At 61.4% G+C, this 26,826-nt stretch overlaps 1 protein-coding gene across 3 annotated transcripts in view; it reads right to left on the bottom strand.

Annotated features, from left to right (window-relative positions):
• DGKD (diacylglycerol kinase delta) overlaps positions 1-26,826 on the bottom strand; it is a 93,532-nt gene that overhangs the window by 4,715 nt on the left and 61,991 nt on the right. For 2 of the 3 annotated variants that reach the window (XM_054571348.1, XM_054571330.1), the window contains exons 4-28: positions 24,353-24,457; positions 23,958-24,090; positions 23,034-23,140; positions 22,643-22,768; positions 22,429-22,531; positions 21,613-21,775; positions 18,639-18,747; positions 15,957-16,096; positions 15,054-15,147; positions 13,999-14,093; positions 13,796-13,922; positions 13,435-13,708; positions 11,969-12,118; positions 10,993-11,121; positions 9,764-9,860; positions 7,089-7,199; positions 5,208-5,304; positions 4,919-5,026; positions 3,865-3,978; positions 2,756-2,890; positions 2,322-2,473; positions 1,864-1,975; positions 1,691-1,783; positions 705-824; positions 1-118 (exon numbers count right to left, since the gene is read on the bottom strand). In XM_054571348.1, the coding sequence (XP_054427323.1) occupies positions 1-118; positions 705-824; positions 1,691-1,783; positions 1,864-1,975; positions 2,322-2,473; positions 2,756-2,890; positions 3,865-3,978; positions 4,919-5,026; positions 5,208-5,304; positions 7,089-7,199; positions 9,764-9,860; positions 10,993-11,121; positions 11,969-12,118; positions 13,435-13,708; positions 13,796-13,922; positions 13,999-14,093; positions 15,054-15,147; positions 15,957-16,096; positions 18,639-18,747; positions 21,613-21,775; positions 22,429-22,531; positions 22,643-22,768; positions 23,034-23,140; positions 23,958-24,090; positions 24,353-24,457 (3,112 nt within the window). The remainder of the gene's footprint in view (positions 119-704; positions 825-1,690; positions 1,784-1,863; positions 1,976-2,321; positions 2,474-2,755; positions 2,891-3,864; positions 3,979-4,918; positions 5,027-5,207; positions 5,305-7,088; positions 7,200-9,763; positions 9,861-10,992; positions 11,122-11,968; positions 12,119-13,434; positions 13,709-13,795; positions 13,923-13,998; positions 14,094-15,053; positions 15,148-15,956; positions 16,097-18,638; positions 18,748-21,612; positions 21,776-22,428; positions 22,532-22,642; positions 22,769-23,033; positions 23,141-23,957; positions 24,091-24,352; positions 24,458-26,826) is intronic. The other variant, XM_054571338.1, reaches the window with a different exon arrangement.

The following is a 26,826-nucleotide window of genomic DNA, read 5'->3' on the forward strand; positions in this document are numbered from 1 at the left end:
CCGGCGCTCCCAGGCTGCTGTGGGCGTCTCTGTTCTTGCTGTTCTTCTCCTTCTTGAACTTGGGCACCAAGCGGAACTTCCCGCTGCGGCTGCGTTTGGAAAGATCCATGGTCACGTTCTGCAGTGCAAAGTGAGAGACACCGACAGTCAGACGCAGCTCACCAGGGCCTGGGGCCCCCGTGGATAAGAGACGCAGAGAGACCAGCCCCTCGCCTGGGCGCTCGCTGCCTCCTCTCGGGCTGCAGGAGGGGCTGCCCCCTGGGGCGCGGCGCGCCTGGTCCCTCCACCCCGGCCCGAGGACCTGCGCCAGGCTGGGGGGCCTCCAAGTGCAGGTAGAAGGGGAGCGCGCGTGCGAGCCAAACAGCTCCGTGCCTGTCAGACGCGCGCTTCTCGGAAGCTGCCGTCTGACGGGGCCGGCGTGCCTCCTGGCTGGGCAGACAGGGGCGGGCTCAGTCCGCCTTCTGCCTGTGTCCTGGGCAGCACGTGCCCGGTCACCAGGGTCGGCCTCGATGCTCACGCGCTCACCCTGCCACTGGCTCTCCCTGCCTTGAAGGCATTTCATTAGAGGCATTTCATTTGAGAAGTCTCAAGAAGCCACATCAGGGGCTGCGAGCCTGACCCCACCCTAACCTGGGAGCCGTGCAGAACACACTGAACATCGGCACCGGGGTGGGCCCCTGCGCCCGGGGGCACCCACGCTATACCTCTTCGTCACTGGGCTCCGTGGGCGGGCACAGCCAGGGGGTGTCCGCCAGCCTCCTGAGCTGTCGGTCCATCTCGGCAAGAGCAGCCCCGAGCCGCTCCTTCTGAGGGGGGTCCAACTGCTGCTCCCGTGGCGTGGGGTGGGGGGGGCGGGGAGACGGACATGGCCAGTCATTAGTAGTGAGGAGCTGGGGCCACAGCCCGGTCCCCGGGCGCTGGGACCCACTCAGAGAGCTCCTATGAAGGCTTCTGGAAACTGAGTCGCAGAGCACTGGCTAAGGGGTCAAACTCAGAAACCTCCCCATCGAAGGAGAGTCGGGTGAGAGAACCACAACTCCTGCCGTAAGCAGCGGGCAAGCCGGGCCGCCTGACAGTCACGCTGGCAGGCCCCGCCGCTTCACCTGCCTCTGCCGCTCCACCTGCCTCTGCCGCTCGGGGCCCTCTGCTGGGGAGGGGGCAGGGCCGGCTGCTGGCCGCCGCACGCTGTGCAGGAAGCGCCACCCTGTCCCCGCAGCGTGGCACTTTGGAGGAAAGAAGAGGGAGTAGAAAGACGAGCCTTTTGGGGCCATCCCTCAGCGTGCAATTTTTAGCAAGTCCTTTCACCTCCTTGGCCTTCTACATCCTCCTTTTTTAAAAGAAGGTTGCCAGGCCCTCTCTGCTCTGGCTCCCAGGACTCAGTAAACCCTCACCCCCACCCCCACCCCAAGGGCTCCCAGCGCCCTCGGTGGCCCCAGCTCAGACGCCCGGGGGAGAATCCTGTCTGTGAGGACGGCGCTCCCCACTGCAGGCGTCTGACACACTAGAGAGGACAGGCTACGCTGTGGCCTGAGCGGCGTGCGCACCAAACATGTGGTCAGATCACATGACCTCTGATGCTCCTCCCAACAATGAACCTAGAGTCTTAAGGCCAGGAAACCTGGCCTAAAACGCGCTGCGTTCTGTGCAGCAACGCCCGCGTCCCACAGCAGGAGCCCGGCTCCCCACTCACCAGGGCCATCTTCCCGGCCAGCAGCAGCTCCGTCTCACTGCGCAGGGCCTTCACGTTGCTCACCATCTCCAGCACAAAGCTGCAGGTCAGCCCCTAGGGGACAGGACACACACCATGGAGGAGGCCCAAGGGCCACCCGTGTCCAGAGGACCAAGGGCGGAGGGGGCAGGCACCTCTGCGGCTCTGGGCTTGCTGTACACGCGGTCCATGGACTTGGTGCTGGCGTTGACGGCGTGCGCGAGCTCCTGCTCCATGTCCCGGTGGGACTGTGCTATCTCCCGGATGCTGGGGAGAACGAGGAACACACACGCATCAGGCCAGACGAAGGGGGGGCTGGGCATCCCCTCCCTCTGGCACGAAGCAGGGGCAGTGAGTGGACTGTCCCTGGGACACCCCAGGGGAGGTTCTCGGATCTGTGAGCTGGCTCTGAAGACACCCGTGGGTTTTCGGTTCCCATCTACGTAAACTCTGAGCAACCTCTGGAGGACGATTAGTGGACATAAACCACAGCCAAGAGGAAGCGGAGACTCCGCTCAGCCTGGCGAGGGGTCTGGGGGGAGGAACACCATGCCTGCGTCCCAGCGAAGGATGCGGAGCCCTGGCACAGCGGGGCGGGGGCGAGGAGGCTGACCTGTGGATAAGGGCCCCCGCCGCCTGCCCAAACTGGTCCATCTGGGTGGCCTCTTCCTCGGACAGGATCTCTGGGTGCAGGGAGAAGGACGGCGGGCGTAGCAGTTCACATTTCTGCTTGTCCTCCCAGGACTTCAGCGTGTTCTCAAACGCCTAGGGCGCGAGAACCCAGGTTACACCTCCTGCTGCTCTCGAGAGGCGAGCGCGCGTCCACCGACCAGACAGAGCTGGCATGCCCTCAAGCTGACAGAGAGAGAGGGACTGGACTCTCTTCCACATTGGGGAAGAGAAATGGTCCTGGGAACGTCCCACTGGCTTAATTCTTACAGCCAAAAAAGGAAACAGTCCCTAGCACTGGGCACTAAAAACCCTGACTTCTCGCAGAAGCGGCGCAGGCGTGCCGGCAGGTAGCCCCGCCCCCCGGCAGCCCCTTACCCTGTCCCGGGTGAGCATCTGTGCCCGGTTCTTGTGGATAATCCGGATGTATCCCGGGGGCTGGACCCAGGCCTCTCCGTCCACCTGCACTGGTACGCCCTCGTCCCCCAGGATGGAAATCTTCACCGTGCGACACTGAGCAAACAGCACAGCCATTCCTCGTGGACGGAGCTCAGCCACAGAGCCTCACAGCGGCAGCCTGCCCTGCGCACCCTGCTCACGCCAGCTGCCCTCGGGTGCGACAGAACCCACACCCACACCCCGCCCAGTGTGAAGCTCATGGAGCAGAGGGTCTGTGTTCCCCAGCGTCCCCTCACCCAGCACTGCATCTGTGACCAAAGTGAGTAGATCCAGGTAACCGGACACCAGCACCGCCCACAGGGGCGGGGGTCGGGGGGACTCACGGCTGCCAAGAGCCGCCGAGTCCCTGGGCCCATGCGAACACGCCCAGAACAGAGCACACAGCCGGCAAGTGGTTATGGATGCGCTGCCCTCTTTTAACAAAATCATGCTGCCAAAGACTCAGAACTGTGAAACTCAAGCGGCCCACTGTGGGGACAGACTGGACAGCGCAGCCTGGGGGCCAGGTCAGCTGGGGCGTCAGGTCCCCCAGGTCTTTGTGCGTTAAGAGCACCACCCTCCCGACCCCGCAGGCAGACCCTTCCCAGCCCAGGGCTAGAAATAAGTAACGGGGCGCCTGGCCCTCCACCCCCGAGCCGGGCCGAGAGCAACCGGGCGAGGCCACACTTTCTCCGCCGGCCACGAGGGCCAGCCCCTGTTCCCACACTCAGGGTGCTGCTCCGAAAGCCGCAGGCCCGGGTCCGAGTCCAGGCCAAGCCTGCCTCACCTCGTCCCGCCTCAGTGAGAGGCGCTAGGACTCAAGCGGCTCCCGCAGGAGAGGGTCGGGCTGGGGCTTGGGGGAGGCAGCGGCCAGTGTCGTTGGCTGCAACCTGAGTGCCCGCCCGCGCCCCCGGGCCCTGCGCCAAGACGCAGCAGCGGGCGCAGGCGCGGCGTGAGGCTGCAGTTCTGGCCAGGCCCGCCTCTCCCAGCGGTGCCAGACAGATGGCCTCCAGGGCCCCCCACCCCCACCTCCAGGACGGGGCCGGTACCTGGGCAATCCGGTGATGCTGCAGCTTAATGACCCGAGAGACAGCCATCTGCATGCTGCCAAACACCGCGACCACCTCCAAGATCTTGTCATCGAACGACGGCGCCGCGAACGTCTGAAAGGCCCGAGTCAGAGCTGAACTGGGCTCCCCTCCGCTGAACGCACCGCCACGCCCCTCTCCTCCCTGCGGGGGTGGGCACCCCAGCGTCCCAACAGAAGCAGCAGCTGTGGGGTGAACTCGTTACTGAGATCCTGAAACCAGCTGCCTGCGGTCAAACCCCACACCTGCCACTTACTGGCCTCACGGCCGCGGGCAAGTCTCTCCGTTTCCCTGGTCCTCAGCTTCCTCACCTGTGAAGCGCGCTGACACTGGTCTGTACCTCACGGGGTTGTCAGGACGGAGTTGGCACGTGCAGCCTCAGAGCCGTGGCTGGCACGTGTGGGGTGTCCGACTAGCGCTAACTACCCGCTCTCACGGGCCAAGGAAGCCTGGCCTGGCTCCCACCTGCCCCTGCCTCCCCAAGCTCCTGGCATGAATTCTAGGGCTGCTCCTGGCGCACACAGCCCCCCCCCCCTGGAGTGCTCACCTCCCTGCACCCCGCCCGCGGTCTGAGAACTTCTCCCCGCCTTGCCTCTGGCCACTGCGCCTTTGTCAGCTGCTCCCTCTGCCCAGAACAGCCCCCCCGCCCCGCCCCGGCGGACCCCGAGTCTTCCTCCAGGTCTCAGCACAGGCGTCCTCTCCTCCCAGAACCATCCCCACTCAGCCCCTCAGGGCTGGGCCCGGCTTCCCACGCCACCTGTGCCTCGGACCGCACCTGTTCTCCTCAGCCCCAATCTTGTGAGTGGGGTCCCCTTGCATCTTGCTCGCCATTCTACCCCCCAGTGGCAGTACGAGAAGGGGCGTGCATCCATCCGTCTGTTCCGCTGACAGAGCCCCCCAAGCACCACGGCTCCATCAGGGCCCCGAGGGGCTGACACTCCTTGGAGGGGCCAGCCCTGTGGTCGCCACCCCTGCCCCGAGCCCGGGCCCCTGCCGCCCAGCGCCCTGTACGTACATCGTCTTCTTTGGTGCCTCCCCAGAAGTTGGTCCCTCCGGCATAGCTGGGGATGTTGAGGACAGCGATGCCCTGCAGACTGGGGAGCGGGATGGGCCTCCCGTCGCACTGAGCAGCGGACACGCAGGCAAGGGCAGGAGAGACATGGGGCACTGTTAGGCCCTCACCAGCAACCGCCGGGCTGAGGCCGCAGGGCCGCAGCTGGCGCCCACGCGGGGCCCAGGGGCCGAAGGGCCAGGGTGTCCGACGGGCCCCCAGCCGCCGGCAGCGTGGGCGGCACCCCGCTCACCTCCAGCAGGACCTTCTGCTCCAGGTTCCTGTAGGTCCTGTGCAGCAGCTCTTTGGTCCCGAGGACCCCGTACCACATCATGTTCTTGGTCCGGCTCCTGGACATGGGAAGCAAAGGAGGGGCGTGGCCGTGTCCACTTCCCACAGGTCACTGCAGCTGCTGTGACACGTCGGGGCACCCGCTCACTAACGGTCGGACTTGGCAACTCCCTACGGCAGTGACCTTCAGGAAGGACCTGTTCCTGTTACATGTCCATGAGAGGTACGCACAGAGATCTGCCCATACACAGGAAAAGCAGTGTTTCTCAAGAAAATAATCACACCCTGAAAGGTGAAAAGGCTAAGGCACTGAAGAACCTCACCGTAAGTTTATAAATCGTGAGTTCTTCTGACTGTAAAATTAGGCTTACCACACAAAGTTTGAAAAGTACAGGACACGCAAAGGAGAAAACAATCTTCGTCACCCCCACATCTATCCGTGTTGATGACAGATGCTTCCGTGTGCCTCCCATCTGTCCTGCGTGTGAGCTACAGGTGGAGTGCCTGGCCCACAAGGCCTCCTGACCCACTCTGCCCGCCGCGCCCTGCATGGAGTGCGCCGCTGTCTCCGGAGACACGGCTCCTCTCCATGGGCGCTTCCCGGGTCACTTCCTGAATGAACCCCCATGACGGGCTCGGCCCGCCCCGCTCCCAAGCTCTGATGGCTCCGCGGCAGCCTCCTGGCCAGCTCCCCGCCCTGCTCAGGGCAGAGGTGCGGGCTGAACCCCTCGAGGAGCACGGCTTCAAAGCTCAGACTCAGGCGGTGAGGCCAGGTCCAGAGGCCCTGACAGCGGGCCAGACATTGCGCCTTCCTCTCCAGTCTCACTCTGCTGAGCTGCGCACACTGTGGCACCTTGTGCAGCGCCTTCTGAATGACTTGGGCACACCCTCCTCTACACAGGGAGCCCCAGGGTGCAAAGGTTTTTCTAAATTTTTGAGCATGATCTAGTTTTCCTAGAAAACCCCAAATACACAAAATGCGCACAACTCCTTGGGTGTGAGTGTGACTTCCTCCTATCCAGCTCCCCAGCAGCTTCAAGTGACGGTGGCCCCCAGGGGGCCGTGCCCAGGGCCAGTCTCTGCAAGGGCCCCCAAGCCCTGTGGTAACAGCCCCTCTGGGCCCAAGGGCGCACCGGCTTCCCCTCCCTGTGCTCGCAGACCCTTGCGCCCAGGCGACCTCCTCCTCCTCCTCCTCCAGGAGGTTCCTGGGGGCAAGGTGGGCAGAGTGGGAGGAGCTAACTCCCCAGCTCGCAGGGGATTTCTACATCAGCCCAGGAGGATGGCTCCCCGCTTCCTCCACTCTGTCCCCAGGCTAGGGGGCAGGGGCAGGTGGATGGTATTTCAGGGAAGAAACGGAATGTCCCCAGCGAAAGCCCTCGGGACCTCTCTGGTGGCCCTCTTCTTCCAGAGGGTGTGAGCTCGGGGCCCTGCCCCCGCCCAAGCGAGAGGCCGAGCTGCCGGGCTGGGCCTGTGACACACAGGCATGCCTACCGACGCTGGGGACTCCCGCACAGCAACTCCTTAGCACATTTCACATTCAGCTCCTTTACGGCAGACGCACAGGAGGCGACTCTCCTGAGAGACTTGGCTCCTACGCCCCTCACCTAGGGCCACTGGTTTCCTCACGCAGACTTCACCCCAGCCTGGCCCACCCCGAGGACCCGCCCCGTGCTGGCCTCTCTCGGACTTCCGCCCGCGTCCGCCCAGGCATTCAGGCTCCGAGTCGGCCTCCCACCTCAGCACAGGGCGCCCCGCGTACCCGCTAACTCCTGGAACGGCCTTTTGGGCCAGAGGAGAGACGAGGGAGCCGCGACGGAGGCTGCACAGGCACGGCGCCACCCACCTGCACTTCTCGGGGTGCTCATCCCGCTTGTTGTTGAAGTCCAGGGAGATCTTCGCGTCCAGGCCAATGCCAAAGTAGTTGTTCATGACACACTTCTCCGTGTAGTACTCCCTGCAGAAGGGTTCAGGGCAGCTCCAGCACCCCGGCCCCCCGCCTCCCAGCCTCTAAGCATTCCTTCCCGAGGGCAAAGCCCACCATTTTTTTTCCAGTAGCAGTTTTATTGAGATATAATCCATATGCCATATAATTTCATTTAAAATGTACAACACGATTTTTAATGCACTCAGAATCACGTAACCATCACTACAACCACTTTTAGAACTACTATGTCCCCCCAAAAGAAAGGGTGTTATCACACCGATTAGCCAGCAGTCCCCACCCCCGCCCCCAGCCCCTGACAACCACGCATCCGCCTCCAATCCGCCTCCCGTCTCCATGGAGCTGCCGCCACTGGACACTTCCTACAAACGGGATCCCGCAACACGGAGCCCCTGCCTCCAGCTCCCTTCACTGAACACAGTGTTTTCAGGGTTCTTCCGTCTGCGTGTTTCATCCCCCTTAATGGCCAAGTGTCACCCCACTGTAGGGTTGACCCCACTTTGCGTGTCTACTCATCGGTCCGGACATCTGGGCTGTTCCACGCGGGGAATTATTTGTCCGCACTCATCCACACGCTTCAGCATGGACGAGTCTCGTCCCTCTCGGGGGCACAGCCCCGGAGTGGAACTGCTGGGCCACGTGGAGACCCTCGGCTCTGAGGACCGGCCGGACTGTCTTCCAAAGTGGCCGCCCAACCGGCCTGCCCGCCGGCAACGTCACCCCCGGTGATTCTGGGGCGCACAGGCCCTGGCTCTCAACACACCCCTCCGTCCCCTGGGCCCAGCTAACGCGCCTCCGAATCGGGAAACGCCACCCTCGGCCCACAGCAGCACTCCCCTTCCCGAGGCCCACTGCGGGCAAGAACTGGCCCAGCTTCTGGCCCCGTCTGGCCGCAGGCATCCGGCCTGGAGCGCCAAGGCCCTGGGTCCCCCCCTGGGCACGTGGGTGAAGGGGGCTGGCCCTGGGCCTGCCACCCGAGGAGGCAGCAAGGAGAGTGCGTTCCTGGCATCCCCAGCGGAAGCTCCCAAGGAAGCGCCATAGGGCGAGTGGGCTCGGACTGCGGCTTGGGCCCGAGTTCTGCTACCTTTCAGGCGAACAGGCGTTTGCAGCCTGACCTCAGATTAACTACTGCACGTGCGTGTTTTATGACACACTCAGTCCAAGCACCTAAGAGCTGGGTGAGAGCAAAGCTCTGGAGAAAACTGAGACCACGCGCCATCCAGTGCTTATGGGCCCTGGGAACGAGAGGGAGCCGAGCTGGAGAGCGGCGGGGGGTGAGAGGAGAGGGCAGGGAGGCCAGGCCCAGGGCCCGGGAGTGGGCTGGGCAGGCGCCGGGAGGCCACCGCGGGCAAAGGCAGAACGGCCGAGACCTGAGGTGACAGGCAATGGCCTGGGGCCCCGGCCTGGGTAGAGGAGGGGAACGTTGGTCTCCCCTGCCCGAAGGGGAGAGAATGAAGAGAAGCCAGTGGCCGTGGTTGCCCGCCACGGAACAGCAGGGATCTTGGGGGAAGGAACAAGTGAACAAATGAAATGCTGAGTTCGGGAGGCCCTGGGCACCGCTCCTAGAGGACGTCAGACCTGCTCTTTGTGAGGAAACAGCAGGAAGGGCCAAGGCCAGAGCCCTGGCAGCCCCCGGAGGGGCCTGCAGGGAGCAGCAGACAGGCGGGTGGCAGCGTCGGGGCCGGAAGGGGTGCCAGGCATCGGACAGGCCAGCGCCTGGCAGCAGGTGTCTGCGCTGAGCCCCCCGCTCCCCGCTCCCAGCACACAGGCCTGGCGGGGCTGCCGCTCAGCACACTTCTGGCCCCGGCGCCCCCACACCCAGAGCTCCCGCTCCCGCGCCTGTCTCAGCCGCTCTCCCCACCACAGCAGACACAGGGTCGGCAACCTGTAACCCACTGCCGCCGCTACGAGCTGCCCGGAACCCGCTCTCAGCCGGCCGGAAGGAAAGCCCAGAGGAAGAAGGGGTCTCCACACGCTGTCCGTGACCGCACGTACCCGCACCAGGACGGACTCAGATCAACTGCTGCTGTGGCCTCGCCGCCTCGGGACCTCGCAGGGCACAGGGCAGCCCAGAACTTCCCTCCCCCCGCGTCTAAGCCCAGACAGCATCTCCCTGGGGACCGCCAGAAGGAGGGTCCGGCCCAGGGACTGTGGCACTGAGGGGCCGGACCGTGTGGGAGAGCCGCAGAGCAGCGACGGGGAGGAGGAAGGCGGTTGGGGAGAGGCACCAACATGGGGCCAGCCAAGGGCACCCGGGAGTGGCAGCGAAGAACAAGCACAGAGCCAGATGCCGGCAGGAGCGCCTGGACCTCAGACAAGACGTCTGTCCAGGGGACGCTGACTCGCGGCCATCGGGGACTTGGGGGTGAGCCAGGGCAGGCTCCGGGCCATCGTCCCGCCGCAGGAACTTTCCGCTTGCTCCCTCGCCGAGGCTTCCCATTCCCAGGCTTCCCCTCAGCAGCCACCAGCGGAGGGCGGGGTCCGTGGCCATGGCTCCCCAAGCTCTCTAGTTAGCCCCAAGGGCCCACGCTCCTTCCCCACTGCACCCCCGTCCCCCGTGGGTCACGCGTACTCACAGGTTTTCCGGTTCAGAGTTGAAGGGATCGGCGTTTATTAGTAAGCGACTGATGACTGAGCTGCCAGGCAAGGAGCCGGACATCCCGGCGCGCACGTCTGTGGGGGGACAGCGGGAGGTGCCGGCCTGGTCAGGAGCCCCAGGCGGGGGGAGCGCGCGGCACTCGGGCTGACAGACACGTCTTGCAAAACATTGCAACTAAACGTTTCTACAATAATGTGTAATAAACGTGTCCAAATACTGACAGTGAATAGTTTCGGGTCAAAAATTACCATCATCAACCTATCTTCATGAAACAAAAATAAACACCCTGGGTGGTAGAAGTCAACAGCTATGAGATGTAAAGAGCGGCCTGTGAAGACAGCCTCACTGAATGTAAAAAGCTCCACCTGACTGATCTCTGCCATCCAGCCGCCCAGCCTGAGGGGCCGCAGTCAGAGAGGAATTCAGGGGTGCTCCCGGTGACAAAAGCACATGCACCCCCTGAGAGCCTTTAAATCAAGCGGGAAGGCCGAGAGGAAGCCCTGCGTTGGGACGCTCCACCCTCCACGCCTCCCAGTGGTGTCTGTGTCACTGGTTAACCCAGCGCTTCTCATGTCCAAGGGCCCCCTTTCCAAGAGGCTTCTGGAGTTCTCTTTCCATCCAGCCGAACCGCCAGAGAGCACCAAATCCCGTGTAGGAGCTGACGGCGCGGCCGAGGGCTGAGGGCTCTGTCGGGGAGTCTGACCTGCACCCCTCCTCCGACAACGCCAATCCCACCACAGCTCCCCGAGGGAGGGCGCACGGGAGCTGCCCCCGCTTCAGCCTGGCCGCAGAGCGAGCAGGGGTGTGGGGGGAGAGGCCGGGGCCAGCCCTCCCGGCTGCTGCGACCCCGCTCCCCGAGCAGCCTGCCCACCCCCACCCCGTCCCCTCTTCCCTCCGGGTAACTCTCCAACCACCCTCCCCCCACCCAGCTAGGGGGTCGCCTGCTCCAGCCACCTTCCTGGAGCCCCCAGGCAGCGAAGAAGGCAGCGACATGGGTGCTGTCTGCCCTTTGTCATGCATAAGGGCACTTTCACACCGTGACCTAACTCTGAAAGCCCTTCTACCTTCCTGTGGAGGACAGGGACCGGGTCTCATTATTCCGAACAGGCCCGGGACCCTGGCTGGTCAGCAGGTGAGCACCCCCAACTCCATCCCACACACGCCCCGGCCGCTGCACCTGGCCCACCGGGGGGCGGGGACACTCACTGGGGAACAGGATCTTCGTGTTCAGTGCAGGCAGGCCGTCTCGGTTTCCTGACTGGGTAGGAAGAGAGGCAGAACTGCCCAGTGACAAACTTCCTTTGCTTATCAGCTTCTCACATGGGGACTTGGACACTATAAAAACAGGACACAAAGCCGTAAGACAGTCCCAAAGAGACCATGACTGGCCGCTGGGAGAGCTCACTAGAGAAACGCCAGGCAGAGGCCGGGGACATGAGGTGCTCCCAGGCCTCTGGGCAGCCCGGGGCGGGGCGGGCAAGACAAAGGCTGGAACCGAGAAAGAGAGGTGCGGAGCACGTGAGGAGAGGCAGGTGGGTTTGAATGCCATCTAAAGGGTGACAAAGGCCACCAAGGGTGAGACTGGGGTGGGGCACAGAAGGGCTAAGCCCTAATCATGCCAAGGGCTAAGGAGCCCAAGCCAAGAGGAGCTCTGACTAGTAATGATCATGGAGTGACTTCCAAGGAAGGTACCTCCCAGTGGCCTGTCGGGCTACAAGGGAGGTACCACACGCAGCCAGTGGGAAGGGACAATCCTCCACATCGGGAGCCCGTACTGGGGTGAGAGTCGCCAGGCGGACGCCCCGTGGGGCTGGGCGGTACCCCGGCCACAGTGCCGGGCAAGGCCGGCTCTGGCCGCAGCAGGTCTCGTACGTGCGTGGCATCCGGCTGGCTGCAGCTGGGAGGCGCTGAGCCCCATAGGATCTGGGGTGCACAGACAGGGAGGTTCCGGGGAAAGCACACTTCTCAGGGAAAGGGCTCCCCCAGTATCAGCCACCTGTCACCAGACCCAGATAAGCCGTGCATGCAGGTGGTGCAAGGAAAGGCTGTGTGCCCCTGACTTTTCTGCTGCCGAGTGGCCAGAGCAATCACGAGAAAGCACCGGAGACTTTCTCGGCGCGCCGCCTGAGCACCCCAAGGGCCTGGCTGCGGCACTGCGGGCCGCGCCGGCCGGCAGGTGTACCTTTGCGGGGGCTCCTGGGCTTGGCCACCCCCCAGCTCCCGCTGTGGCACACGCGCTCATCTGATGGCAGGTCCTTTTTCTCCTCCGACTCAGGGAGACCCAGGACAATCCTCTCCTGCTCCTGGGTCTGGGCGTTCTGCTCGTCGACCGCTGCGCAAGGCAAGAACACGTGCGGTCAGCCCGGGGATGCCGGCCGCCGGGGCCCCCGTCCATCTCCCAGTCTCGTTTCTCATCAGGTGTCCTCTTGACTGCAGCTCAGGCCCTGCCGCTCCCAGCTCATCCCGCTGCCCCCCCGGGCCCCGCGCCCTGTGAGTGCCGGGGCGCCGGTGCCAGCGGCCTGAGGAGGAGGAGGGCCATGGCTGGAAGGCATGCAGGGCAGGTAAGTGAAGGACGGAGAGCCCAGAACGTCCCCGGGCAGGTGACAAGGGCTCCCACCCTGGGAGCCTGCCAGCGTGTGGATGGGAGATCAGGTCCTAGTTATTCCCACTGAGGCAAAAAGCAGGTCTACCTGCTCAGAGTAAAAAGGCAAGGGCTGGGACCGCATCAAAAACAAGGGGAACACAGAAAATGGTTTCTGAAGATAAGGAGAGAGCAGACAGACCCAGGCAAGAAAAGCTCGCTGAGGAGGGAGCGGGTCCCAGCGAGGCGGGAGGCAATGAAGTTCGCAGGTCAATGCGGGGCTTCAGTGTTCTCATTAAAGCATAGCAGACCGAGGCCAGCCGGAGGGAGCGACCGGCCAGGGGTGCCTTTCATCCTACATGGGCCTACCTGCCGCCCCCAGGCCCCGGCTGACCAGGGACGGTCGACAGCGGCAGCCTGGACATCAGGCCAGTGCCCGGTCCAGGCACTGGGTGCCCTCGGCACTGCAGCCAGCCCTGCCTCAGGACCCCCCTGCGCGTGGCCGCCCCTACGTCTCCGACCACCTCCAGCCCCTCGACGTGGCTGCCCCCAGGCCCAGCCTCTTTTTTCTACCCGCTGTCTCTGGGGGGGCCCACCTCTCCCGGTGTCCTCAGAGCACGCGCCCCGGGCAGCCCGACCTCCAAATGGACAGGGACGTGCCCTGCAGGGCTGCTTCCAAGGTTGGGCAGAGTCCCACAGGTTAGGCCCCTTCCAGGGATGGGTCGTCTGCCCAGGGCCGGCCCCCCCAGCGCACTCCCTGCCTGTGCCTTCAAGGCACCCTCCCACCAGCCAAGGGCACCCTTGCAGCTCTGCCTCCACGCCCTGCCTCCCAGGCTCCCGCTCCAGACAGCACTGCCTCTACATCAGGCTGAGCAGGCGAGCAGGGAGCAGGTGGAGGGACCGTGGCACACAGGCCGCCCAGAGGTTAGCCCTGCGGGCCAGACCTGGCCACAGGCCATCAGGCCCTGCCTGCGCGGCGCAGGCCTTCCTGGTGCCCTGTTCAGGTGAGGCTGCATGTGCCCAGGGCTTGCCTGAAGAGAGTGCCCTGTTATGAAGAGACCCGCTACCTTTTTCGGTGTGTTCTATGATCTGACGAATCGCCTTCTTCAGGCTGTTGGCCCGCAGCATGAGCTGTTCCCGAGGCCGGAATATCTGCGGCCGGGCCGGGCACGCAGACCCCACCGAGCGGTCCACGGTTGAGCCGCAGCCGCTGCCCGCCCCGTCGCCATCTTCCGCCTCCTCAGCAATCGTGGGCGGCGGGGTGGGCAGAGAGGACGAGGCCTGGGACTCGTCGTCCAAGGTCTTGAGGAGAGAATCCAGCTTCTCTTTCAGGACAGAGCACTGGGCAGGGAACACACAGAGTCGGGTGGAGGGGATGGAGCGCCTCTCTGCTCTGACGCCCTCCCAGCCAGGGGCCCGGGGACAGACCTTCTTGGCCATGACCTCCGACTCCTCCGAGCTCTCGGTCGCCTTCTCGTGGGCCTTGCCCACTCGAGCCACAAAGTCCTTCACCGTCTCACAGAGGACTCTGCGGGAAGAAGCACGGAAAAAGCTTCTAGAGAAAGAGTTCTGGCTGGGAAGACGGCGCCCTGCGCGGTGGACCCCAGTTCCCCACGGCCGTCGGCACTCACTTCGCTGATGAGATCACCACCGAGTGCTGGTCGGAGGTCAGGATTTTAGAAAGATGGGCTGCAACCGAGTCTTCATAGAAGAGAATTTGCTGCACCTACAATGACCCCAAGACAGGGCAGGGTGACTGCCAGCCCAGCCAGTGCGCTCCTCACCCACTGCCCCTGCCAGCCCGGCTTCAGCTCGCTCCCCTCGCTAACCCAGGACCCGCTAGCACTGTCTCAAAGGCTCCCTGAAGATGTGGGCAGATGGACCTTGAAGAAAAAAAAAAAGTCAATACAAACTTAACACTATCTCAGACTCCTTCCCTTTTCAGCCCGAGGGCCAGAACCAGGACCCTCAGCCCCACCTCTGCAGGCAGCGCTCCTTCCTGGAGGTGCCCCCACAGCGGATGACATGTCTGACCGCCCGGTGGGGACGTGGCCGGCCCCCCTCTCCTCCTCTCCATGTATGTCCCCCTCCCCACGCACCTCTGCCTGCTGCGAGGGTAGACCCAACCCTATGTGATGCACCCCCCCAAACCCCCCCCCGCCCCCCCCCCCCCCCCCACAGCAGGCCCATCCCGCCGGCAGCTGCCCTCGCCCGCTGTGCCCCACCCTGCTGACGGGCAGGTGGCCCTGGGCGGTGCTCTCTCCTGCTCAGCCAGTGCCAGCGCACTGACTGGGGGCGAGTGTGGCAATGTGCCCAGGACGGCGCTGCCACAGGGCGTGAAATAAGGCAGGCAAAGCCTGGGTCCCACGGAGCTGGTAAATCACAGTAACCACTATGAAACGAAAGAAAAGCTGACCACTGAGCTGCCACAGCTGACTGCACAGGGAGGCGCCGTAGAGGATGACAGAGCAGCGGCAGGTGCGGGGAGAGTGGGAAGTCCTAGGAGACTGTCACCACAAAGGACCCAAATCCTGGTGACAACCAGGAAGCCCCCAGACAACCTCAAAGCCTGGGAAGGTCAGAGCCCACATGCTCCAGCTCCACCTTGAGCAGACCCTGAGCCTCTGTGGGTCAGCCTAGGGCGAGGCATGAGCGCAGGGGGTGGGGAGGGGGCAGAAATACTAACCTCGGAGCCCTCGCTGAGGTCCTCGGTGCCCGTGCCAGTGGCAGAGGAGGAGGCCTGCCGGGGCAGCTTGGTCTCGTAGGCCATGACGCTCCACCTGCACACACAGATGCAGCTGCCAGCAGTTCACGCCACCTCTGGGCAGGCCCCCTGTCCCCTCCTTGGGGCCTGGGGCCCCATCTCCCAACAGTTCTAACTCAATCTGAAAGCCCTTCATCTTGGCTCCTCCTGGAGGTGAGAACAGCACCACCATGGGACAGAGGGAAGGGGACCCCATAACCAGAGAGCTACAAGCCTCAGCCAGCAGCCAGCTCTTCACATACACAAAATGCACCAACACCTAAGTGGAGAAGGCCCGGTGGGGGCAGCTGAGACCCCCCCTCCTGATGGCAACCACAGGGTCCTGTGAGGGAACAGGAGGCGTTCTCAACACCACCAGCTCGCCACAGGCTCTGTTCGGTGGGATTTCGGACATGAGCTCAGAACTAAAGGCCGGCCACCCAACAAGGATGCCGGCAGGTTTTTAAACATACAGAGACTACGTGTCCAATCCTTAAGATTCTTCTGGGCACAGAACATGAGAAAGTGGGATGGCTTGGCTATGGATAAAGAGCACTCTGCTCCCTGGCGTCAGATAAGGGCTGCAATGGCCGACAGGGAAAGGGCCACCTTCCCCAGTGGCCCCAGTGGGTCAGACTTGACCTCCAGAGAAGATCTGATCACTCGGTTCCTAACCTGTCTGCTTTTTCATAATCTTGGTCAACAGTTAAAGACTACCAGGAAAATAATTTTCACAACTAAGTGCAGAGGGCCCACGGTTTCCAGGGAGCCAGAGCCAGAGCCCCCAGTGGAGGCAGCCTCTCTCCGCCCCCTCGCGGCAGGTGGCAGTGCCCCGCGCCCACGCACCTGTCCAGCATCTTGGTGCTGGCTCTCTCCAGCTTCTCCAGGATCTGCGGGAGCTGGGTGTCGTCGTCGCAGGCTGAGCCCCAGCCCAGCACGCGCGCCAGGTCGTTCCCTGTGCCCAGGGGAAGCACGCCCAGCTGACACTGACGGAACACGGGGAGACACGGCCTTGAGCCCCTCTTCGCTGCTGCCCATGGCGGCTGGGCTCTAGTGCGAGAGCTGCTCCCAACGGCCAAGTCCTCCCTCTGCCCCGGGCCGCACCTCGCCCACGGCCACCTGGGGACGGCCCTTTGGGATCTCTCTCATCAAACCCCCTTCCTTCCCACTTACACAGCGACAGCCTCAGTCCTGTCCCTGACTGCTGGGCGCCTGAACCCCAAAGGACCCTTCTGGGGCCCCGCCCCCGCCGCCCCATCCTCACCATCTGACTCACTGAGGCCCAGCTCACCTCCCAAAGGCATCACTGGTGCCGCTTCCTCCTCTACAAACACCTTCGAGGGCTTCTGAGTCCCATCCAACCAGGCACCAGGACACCCAGTCTGGTCGCCAAACTCAAGAACGTCCCAGTGCTCAGCTGATACCCTCCACTTGCCACTCCCCAGAGGGACCCCCCCCACACTCCTCAGGCCTCGGCCCCGCCCCCCAAATCCCCACCCTGGAGCTCCCACGGCGCCAGGTCAGTGCTCAGGGAGCTCCAACCACAACGCGCAGTGTGCGGGGAGGACCCGCGGCCCTCCCCAGGCCCTGCCAGACCACGGCCAGCGCCCCAGCCCTGAGGGAGGCCCGCCACCCTGCTGGGGACAGCGAGCTGGAAGGGGAGGGCCGGGACGCCCAAGCGCTAGGAGGAGAGGGCCCTGAAGGAAAAGGCGGGAGCAGGGGCATGAAGGCTCCGCGGGGGGCCATCGGGCAGGAGCAGCGGCCCTCCTGCCTGCGGCTTCACCAAGAGGAGGGCGGGGGAGAAAGCCAGGGCGGCCGAGGGCGCGAAGACAAACTGCAGTCCCAGCGAGCTGCTGGGGAGCCTGGACTTCCCCCAAAGCCGAGGGGCCGGCAAGGGACATGGCGGGGGTGGGGGGGGGTCATGAGCAGAACTGCTGTGGGGAAGGTCCCCGGGGAAGCTGGACGGACGGGGGCCCAGGCTCAGCAGTCCACAGGCGTGGCCTGGAACTCTGGGCGGCAGCACTGAGCCCAGCAACGAAACAGAAAGGAGGAGGGAGGCCGAGGGAAGGACCAAGAACTGTCAGATCTCTGGTTCGGATGTCTGGGTGATAATTTCCAGATTCTAAGGTAAGAAACGTGGGCCGGGCGAGGCTCGTGGGGTGGGGGCTCAGGGCAAGAAATGCGGGGCTTGAGGTGGGGTGGGGCTGCCAGGAAGATGAGGGACAGCGAGAGGGTGGGGTCCGGGGGAACCAGAGGAGGGGGGCAAAGATCGAGTGCCACAGGGAGGCCGGAAGAGGTAAGTGCTCACTGAGTTCCCTCGACTGCATGAAACCTGCCTTCCTGACTAGTGACAATGAACTTGTAGACATCCTGGAAGTCAACAAAACTTACGAGACCTAGGTGTAGTGCCCCGACTTCACCACTAGGGGGCGGCATTCTATTTCCTGAGCAAGCGGCCTCCCCAGAGCTGAGGAGTCACTGTCCACCTTCCAGTATCATCACTCCAGTGACCGTGGCTAAATATGGACTAAAAACAGTCCGCCCCACCTACCAGGGCCACTCGTCAAGATACATAAACAGGTGGTTCATTTAAAAATTCATGACTGAGATGCTTGACTTCACCAGTATTAAAGAAATAAAAACAATACACGCTCTTTTGCCTGCTCATTGGGCGCAGAAAAAAAGACAACAGGCAGGGGGCGGGGAGGGGGACAGTTTTGTAGCCTCGGGGCATGAAGCTGGCGCAGGCTGGAGGAAGGCAGTGTGGCGGCCCAGCGCAGGGTCCAGCCACGGCGCCCCCTGAAGAGGGCTGGCCAATCAGGAAGCGTCGGCATGGCTCCCACGAGGGGTCCTCAAGGATGGCGGGCGGGGGGGTGTGGTGAGGGGTGGGGGATGGCGGGGGGCTCGGCCAGGGCCGCCCCGCAGGGCGCGCTGCAGAAAGGAACAGCACAGCGACGGGCCTGTTAGGACCAAGCAGCCGCATGTGCGCGTCGGCAGGGAGAGGTGTTAGCACTGGGTAGCGGTGGCGGAGGGCGGGGGTGGGGACTGGGGTGCAGAGGGTGGAAACTCAATGAGCACTTGATTTTTACAATCAGAAAAGTCTACTTTTAATACAGAAAAATTAAGTCAAAGGGGCCCCAACTGTGACTTGAAGTTTAAGTCTACTCTGTCCTTTCCTGGAGAGCAAAAGGCATCGGGCAAGAAGTTACTTCACGACCCAGTAAGGGGCAGGTGGGGTCAAGGCAGGACGGCAGCCCCACCCAGGCCTGCTCCCAACCTGGGCCCGGTCCTGCAGAGGAAGGTTCTTTTTGCGGCTCCGTTGCCCGCTAACTGAAGGCCCTGTTCCCGAGTCACAGCCCCGGCCCCAGGATGCTACGGCGCCACCCGCTCTCGCCTGCCAGACCTGCACTGGTCCCTGGCCCTGGCCAGAACAGCGCTCCGCGGACACAGGGAGCGTTCCTCGAGCCTGCCCAGCTGACCTCTAACCCTGGTGCCACGGCCCCGCTCGGCGGCCCCACGGTCAGGTACCTGTTTGTGAAGGTTGAGGCTGTCGATTTCGGAAAGGACCCAGCCAACGCTGCCATCCCCACCACAAACCAGAATCCGGAATGTGTCAAACTTCTGGAATAACCGTAAGCTGCAGAGAAAAAAGACTGTCAATGTAATGAGGTGTATTCTAAGGGACAAATGACGGCCAGTCAGTCCTGGGCCGAGGGGCCCCACCTGCGCTCCTCATGCAGAACCTGCGCACCCTCCTGTGCATTAAGCCTCTCCCAGGTGCTCGGCCTGCTGGGGCCACTGGGAACCTGAGAGCAAAGGCCTCCCGCCCCCAGCCTCGGGGCCCGCTCCCCACTCGCCCGGCCGCACACTCAGCCAGCACGCGCCACGTGGCACAGGGGCCCAGACGGCACAGCTCTCCCAACACGTCACCTTCCCTCTTGGCCACCACGTCCTCCCAGGTGATATGACCCACCCCTCCCCCTTCTTAACTCCATCTCCCTCTCCCTCCTGTGCTCTTTGTGGTCACCCTGCCCCTCACATGCACTGTCCCCTTCGAGACACCAGCGGCCTCCTCTGCTCACTTCTCACCCACTTTCGGAATGGCCTCACCCACGCTTTGGCTTCAGAGGTGACACAAATGCAGATGACCTTGAATGACCTGAATGACCCTGAACCATGACCTCCGGGCTTTCCTAAAGGACAATACTTGCACTTGCTTACCGAACGGGCCACTAAGGTGTCACATGGGTAGGTACCTCCTTGTCTGAGGTTCCCTTCCTTGGAAAATGGCAGAGCCACCGTCAAACCAGTCACCAGGCCAGACCCCACTGTCCTGGCCACTGTCCATCTCTCATAATCACTGAGAGCCTGCTCCCACCCTCACATCTGCTACGGACACCTCCGTCCAATTCCTGCTGCCAGTGTGACCTTCCCAAAACAAGCCTCGCTGTAAGAAGTTGCCACTTGTTTCCAGGAAAGGGTCACGCCTCTGGCCGGCGCCCACGGCCCTCGCCCGTCCCTGGTGCACAGCTGCCGCTCCCCCAGACAGCCCGCCTCCTCATACACACCCCCCCCCGCCCCCGCACACACAGCGCCCTCTGCCGGGGCCAGCTACAAGCCTCCCCCACGCCGCCCGCGCCATGACAGTGCCAGCCCCCTTCAAACGCCATCCTGCCGCTTGACTGGTAGGCCCCTTCCCTGGGTTCCCGGAGGATCAGCGCCTCTCTCCACACATGCCAGGCACCCATCTTGCAACCCTGCACATCCGTGGCGTGCGGCGCCCCGCAGGCTGGGGCCCTGCCTCCCTAGGCCGGCCACCTAGCAGAGTTTGAGCCTACGGAGACCCACCAGAGTGAGCGGCGGGCGGGACTCGGGGCAGGAGCAGACAGGGGACGCTGCAGCGGCAAGGCTGCCTGTCGCCAGCCTGCTCCCCTGAGCGCTGACCCCTCCAGCCTCCCGACCTCCAGAGGTCAGGTAGGATGTCAAGTTCAGGAACCAGGAAAACGAAGCAGCATGGCCACGCCTGGTCCTAACGCTGGGAGATGGGAGAGCGAGGCTGCCCTCCAGGACGGGGTTTTGCTAACCCAGCCGCCCCCGCGCCTCTGCAGGGTGGCCTAAGTCGTCCTGTCCCCTCCTCAGCTGCCACCTCCAACGCAAGTCTGCACGCAGCCCGAGGGAGCACCGGGCCACCCTCAGGTCCCTGCCACAGCCGTCACAGCGCTCCGCCAACCCCTCGTGCCCTGCCACCGAGGGGCCTGTCGGGCAGAGGGCGACGAGAGCTGTCTGATCCCTTTGCCGGCCCCGTTTTTTAACTAAAATGATTCATTTCTGAACCCAACGGTAAACGTGCTCCTGTGTCATTCGGTCCCTCAGTTTGCCCATGGCCATGTCCCGAGTGCTGCCAGTCTCCCGAGTGCGGCCATGAACAAGCCACTGGGAAGCGGCCCCGGGACTTGTCTCCGGCGGCGCCCTGCTGCAGCCAGAGGGAAACCAGCACCCCGGGCTCCCGGGGCCGCCCGTGTCCTCTCCGCGCCACTGCCGCTTCCGCCACAGCAGTCCCTGCTCCAAACTCAGCCACCCCCCAGGACAATGCACGAAGAACAGGTCCTGCAGTGCTTCCCACCGTAAATGTCCGGAACAACTCTCTTAACAAGCTGGGAGGCTCTTAGAGCTCCTACCTTGAACTGGAGCTAGTTCAAATAACAAAATTTGCAGAGGCAAATGTTTTCTGCAAACCTATCAAAAACATGCAAAACCAGCGAGAACGCACATCAGCCCTCCAGCGAGCCGACACTCAGGCCCTCACACGTCCGCGTCACTGCACCTGCAGGGTGAGCAACCTGTAGTGCCTCCAAAATAAAGAACCTCTTGCCTGACCTCACTGCATGAAAAAGGCTCCTCAGTACTAAGCAGCCATGGAAACCAGGCAGGTCTGTAACCACTGAGCTCAGGAAAACGCCCACGCCATTGCACACTGACATACCTGAATGGCGTGCTGCGCCACGCCAGGTTAACACAGGCCCGCACTCAGTTCACAAGTGTGTGTGCACACCTGAGACACATTTGAAAATTGGAAGGACAACCAACTGTATTAAGAGTGGGTACCTCTTAAGAGTGGGAATTTGAGGAGGTGGTGGTTCAAGAAACACAGACTTTATTTCCTATTTTTAAATTTATGTTTGAGGCCTGATTGGTGTGGCTCAGTGGGTTGGGCTTCATCCCACAAACTGAAAGGTCACAGGTTCGATTCCCTGTCAGGGCACATGCCTGGGCTGAAGGCCAGGTCCTCAGCTGGCAGTGTGCAAAAGGCAACCAACTGATATTTCTCTCGTGCATCAATGTCTCTCTCCCTCTTTTTCTCCCTCCCTTCCCTTATCTCTAAAAAATAAATAAACAAAATCTATCTTTAAAAAATGTTTACAAAAAAATCTTTTTAAAAATAAACATGCATTACCTTCAAAAATTTTTTTAACTCCAGGAAAGATATATTTCGCAGGCTTACCCGAGGTGTGGTCCCCCGTTCATGAGGTCAAAGACCTGGGCAGGGTTCAGCAGCTGTTTGAATCGTCTGAGGAACTTCACCCCCTGATTGTCCCCACTCTTTGAATTGACAAAGACCAACAAGGGGCTGGTGCAGGATGGAGGACACGTGGCCTTCCAGAAGCCTGGAGGTGAGGACGGAAAAGGACAGAGGGAAACTGGACACCAGGGAAGACAGAAGGACGCTCTCAACCACACGGGGAGAGATCACCGCGAGGTCCCGTGCCGCCTGCAAACCCAGCCCAAGGCACCAGGCTCACTTCCACGCCACCTTCCCACACGGAAGAGAGTGAGAGCCCATCCAGTCTGGCACCACCTGTACGGGGACTCGGGAGCTCAGGAGGACCAGCACCTCACGGCTCCGTCCTTCCCTCTCGCTCTAAACCTGAAGAGCTGGTTTCCTCTGAGACGCGTGGCCCAGTTTCCCGCCTTTCCACTCACACTTTTTAATGCCTGTCATCCCATACCCTCTGGACAAGTGACTGCAGCCATGGACAGCATGCGAACTAATATCTGCCACTAGGTGGAGACCAGCTGACGGAGACACGACTTCAACAGCTCACATCAGAGACGGACAAGAGTCTCCGACCGGTTTCTACTCGTGCCCCTAACAGATGTACCGGCCCACATCCTAAGCCCTCCCAGTGGCCACCAGGCCACCATTCACCACCTTTGTACAGGAGCCCCTCCCCCGACACTGGGCCTGCCCTCCTCCCGACCACACAGCCTGTCCAGCGAGGGGAAGAAGCGCGCACGGAGAGCGAGCCGGGGCACCCACCATCAGAATCGATGCTGTTGAGAGCCGTGGGCGGGATGACCGACACCTTGCACAGGCCCAGCGGGCATTTGGTCACTAAGGATTCCTTACACGCCGTGTGCACCTGCAACGGGATTCCATGCATCAAAGGGTCGTGGCCTGCAGCTGCGGGAGGCGGGGGCCGGCCTGCTGTCCCCACCGGGGCCCTGACAGGAGCCAGGGGCTGCGTGCTCACCATGGCCTTGCACCACAGGCAGCGCCAGTCCTGCAGGCGCAGCACGCTGCCGCAGGTCTTGTCGCACACCGTGCACTTGGCGCTCACGGGCAGGTTTCCCTCCAGCCACTGGTGAGGCATGGCAATCTGCGGACCAAGCAGAAGCACGCACTCGGGACGCGTCCCAGCACCCCCCGACAGGCGCCACGAGGCCCTGGCCAAGATGCCCTTCTCAGCACAGGCAGAGGGAGGACAGGGCAGCCCCGCCGCCACACCCGCCCCAGGCTGGGTGCAGCATGCCACCCAGAGGCCCACACAGAGCCCCCGACCCCGCAGCAGGGACAGGTCAGAACCACAGGGGCGAGAACACTAGGAGGAGGGCCACGCCGGGCCGCCAGGGCCCCGCGTGTACCCCGTCCTCGTCCTCAATGATGTCCTTCCCGATGGAGGCCAGCGTGGTCCACTTGCAGTTGTTGGTCGCACGCACAGCACAGCGTTTGTGGGCCTTGAACTTGCACACTGTGAGAGAATGAACACACGCACCTTCAAGCCTCGGTCATGGCAGCTGCTCCCCGGCTCGAGGAGCCAGTCCAGGGGAACCACCGTGCCTCCGGGACAGCTGGAACACGCGCGGCGCTCCCGAGTTAGAAACTAACTACTGGGACACACGCAGAGACCGATCTGGGGGCGAGTCGGCCCCCAGCACTGCCAGGGGTCGGCAGGCTTCGGGGAAGGGCCAGGGAGTCACCAGCGCAGGCTCCACGGGCCACGCACAGCCTCCATCCCAGCTGCCCCACATGCCCCGCAGCCCAAGGGCCGCCAGGGACCATGCTTCACGTACGGTCACCGAAATGGCCATTCCACATGGTTTTCTGTGTCACAAAATAGTCACTGTCTTTTGACTTTTTCACCATTTAAAAGTGAAGAGCCATTCTCAACCGCCCAGGTGCATACCCACAGGCGACAGGGGACTGGCCCGAGGGTGGCCGCCGCCTGCCTCTGCCCCCCGCCCCCTCGCTGTGGAGGGCAGTTTTCAGTGTCCCCATCCACAGCCCAGTTTACCCTGGGGGGAGGGGGGCAGGGGGCGGCTGCACCTGGGCCGACAGACAGTTTCAACTCCTCTCCCTCTGCACCCTCTGCGTTTCCTCTCCATGTCTCCTTACCGCTTCCTTTCTCTCCTTGGCTCCACTACTATGAAAATAATTTATCAAAGACTCCTCGGTAGGTACAATAAGTAATCAGGGATATCACTTTACTCCTGACTGATCTGAGGTGACTATGTTTGAACATCTAGGGCCGGGCCACCTTTCCCAGCAGAGCAACACATCGTTTGCACCTTCACAGGACAGTCCGTGGGACGTGACCCCAGACAGGGCCTCCCGGCACACGTTGCAGTAGGTCGGCCTCGCGTGGGAGCAGGCGTACCAGTTGTGCGTCCCTGAGAAGTGGTCCATGCTGTACTGGGTCGGCTGGAAGGAGGACAGAGAGACGGCGAAGGTAAGGCAGGCCTCTGACATTCTCAAACACCGGGACAAGCGCAGGACTCGAGTGATGTCCGGGGAGGGGAGGGGGAAGGGTCATAAAAGGCACGGTCACGGGACGGCGGACACCCTTAACGCACGAGGAGCACGCTGAGAAATCAAGTGCCGGGACCGCGCAACCCACACATGAGAGGTGCCCTGGGGGCAGGGGATTAAGAAAAGTGCGACCAGATGACTTTTTCTTTTCTACCTCAAAATGCTCCCGATTCTGGACAGTCTTCAGAGCTGCAATCCAATCTTCCATTTCTTTCCTGTTATCAGCACATAAGATGAGCTTCCTACACGGAGTGATGACCTGGAGGAAGGAATGTATTCATTATATCCATGAACAAAGTACAAATGCTACCAACCATAAAAATACCTCTAAAGCTGACTTTCACTGCATATATTTTAATGAAAAGCAACTGTTTAGTTAAGATATTCTATTGAACAGAACACTAAAAACCAAGAACAATCTCAAACCAAAACGACAATCAAATTTAGTTTATACATTTACTAGAAGCCAACTTACCTGGACATTTATGAACTACTGAGTGCACAGACATAGCAGTAAGCCATAGGAAAAAAAATGTAAAGGACAGGAAACAGCTGCTATTGCTCCAATCGCTCGCAAACTGCCATCTGTCTGGCAGTTAGGGACAGCCTGGTCCAAACCGCCCCAGGGCGGCGTGCGCACCTCACGTGCTCCGCACGTCCAGGCTCCCGCGCAGAGCCTGTTAACGGGGGCAGCTGAGAGACGGCCCGCTAGGGCACGCAGGCCCCGGCAGCCTAATTGGGAGTGAGGCCATGAACCTGGTGATAATCAACAAATCAAACTGTATCCACAGCGTATAAAAAGTTCTTGCAAATCAACAGAAGATGTCCTTTTTATGGAAAAAAGGCTATAAATTTACATTTCAGAGGAAAAAAATACAAAATGGCTAATACACAAATAAAAAGATGCTTAACTACTCTAGTCATCAGGGAACGCAAACGAAAATTTTATCTAACAGGATGGCAAAGTGTTAAAAGATGGCAATTCCATGATGGCAAAGACATAGGAGAATAGGGTTCTCCTCAACTACTGACAAGAGTAAACGGGATATAAACTTTTTAGAAAAAACTGACCATGTCTACCAAAATTTTAAAGTTATAACCTTTTACTTAATTTTGTTTTATAATGATGTAAAATAACAACATGGTTCCAAAGTCAAATCTACAACGTAAGGTACGTGCAAAAGTCCAGCTTTGGATCTCTCCCCTCCATCCCAGCTCCTGCCTCCCCCAAAGGTGGCCCTAAAAAATAAGTAACTCCAGTCTGCCCTTCCATTCTTAAGACACCTGCTAATGCAAGAATACTTTCACACCCCCTTTCACGCCAGGAGCCCACAGATGCTTCTGCCGCCACTGCTTTCCTCCCCGGGCCGAGGCTCGGCCCGCACGCTGGCAGCCACGAGCAGCGGTCCTTCCACCTCCTGGCGGCCGCCCCTGGCCCGTGCTGCGGCGGTGCCAAGCCTTGTGCAACTGTTCCGTTAGCAGGTGTCACGGCATTGAAAAGCCTGTGGTGCATCAAACGGCGCAGCAGCGGTATAGCCTTGACACAGACCTCCTGCATTCTACCAGTGTATTGGGGGAGAGATCCCCAGGACAGCCCTGACGCAGTAAAAGCACAGGTGACTCTGCCAGCTGTCATCAAATTCCCCTCCCCAGGGGCTGTGCCGTTCTGCGTTCCACCAGCAGCCTTAGGGAAATGATGCTTCCCCAGGAAGTCGCCAGTAGTGTTATTTAACTTACGGATTTCTGCCCACCTTAGAGCTTTAATTTATATTAGGAAGACCCAATTTAGGAACACCCAGTTTAATGATAAGGTGATCGGTTTCCAGCTCAGAAAATACAGAAACAGTGTTTTATAGATGGCCTCTTTCGTGATTTCCATAAACCACCTACAGAGCTTAACCACGGAGAGGATAATGAAAACTGGGATGAGGAGGAGCGCTGTTCGCGCCTTCATGTAACCAGGGCAACTGGGGTAACACACACAGGGGCCAGGCCGGGTTGGAGACAGAGGCAAAGACAGTGTAAGGCGCGCAGAGGCTGCAAGACAGAAGACAAGACTGGAGAAGTGAGGGCGGAGGGCGGGTGGGGGCAGGCGCACCACCAAGAGCCCCTCCCAGCACTGGCCGTGCCTCCTCCCGCCCCGCCAACGCTGGCGGGGCGCGGGCTCAACGCGGCAGGCCAGGGCGCCTGATCCCACAGGACTCAGTTTGCCTGGGGAGACAGGCGAACAAGAGATTTCAGACACTGACATGTGCCATGAGGACAAAGGGGGTCACGTGCGGGGTGCTCTGGAGGGTAGGCAGGCCAGGCCAGGCCAGGCCAGGCGAGAGCTGGGCCATGGGCAATGGCCTGGGGTCGGTGCTTAAGGACTTTTCTTCACTATAAAAAGCTCAACAAACACTTCTTTTTATTCACTGTGGGGTGAGTTTTAATATTTGAACATTTTTATCAGCGTAATAAATAGTTTCAGAAAGATACTATACTTTATTTTGCATAACTTAGATTTATTTTAGGAGTTGAGCAATAGGACATTCACAGAAGAGAACAATGAGATTTTTCACGTCCTGTTCTATTTTGGGTCTTGTTTCCACTACTCCCGTGACAGCCTGTACAGACAAAGAGCCCACG

This window comes from Pteronotus mesoamericanus, unplaced genomic scaffold (genome assembly GCF_021234165.1).
Source record: "Pteronotus mesoamericanus isolate MK-2021 breed Mesoamerican mustached bat unplaced genomic scaffold, CSHL_Meso_final contig_1018, whole genome shotgun sequence".
NCBI classification, from domain to species: Eukaryota; Metazoa; Chordata; class Mammalia; order Chiroptera; family Mormoopidae; genus Pteronotus; species Pteronotus mesoamericanus.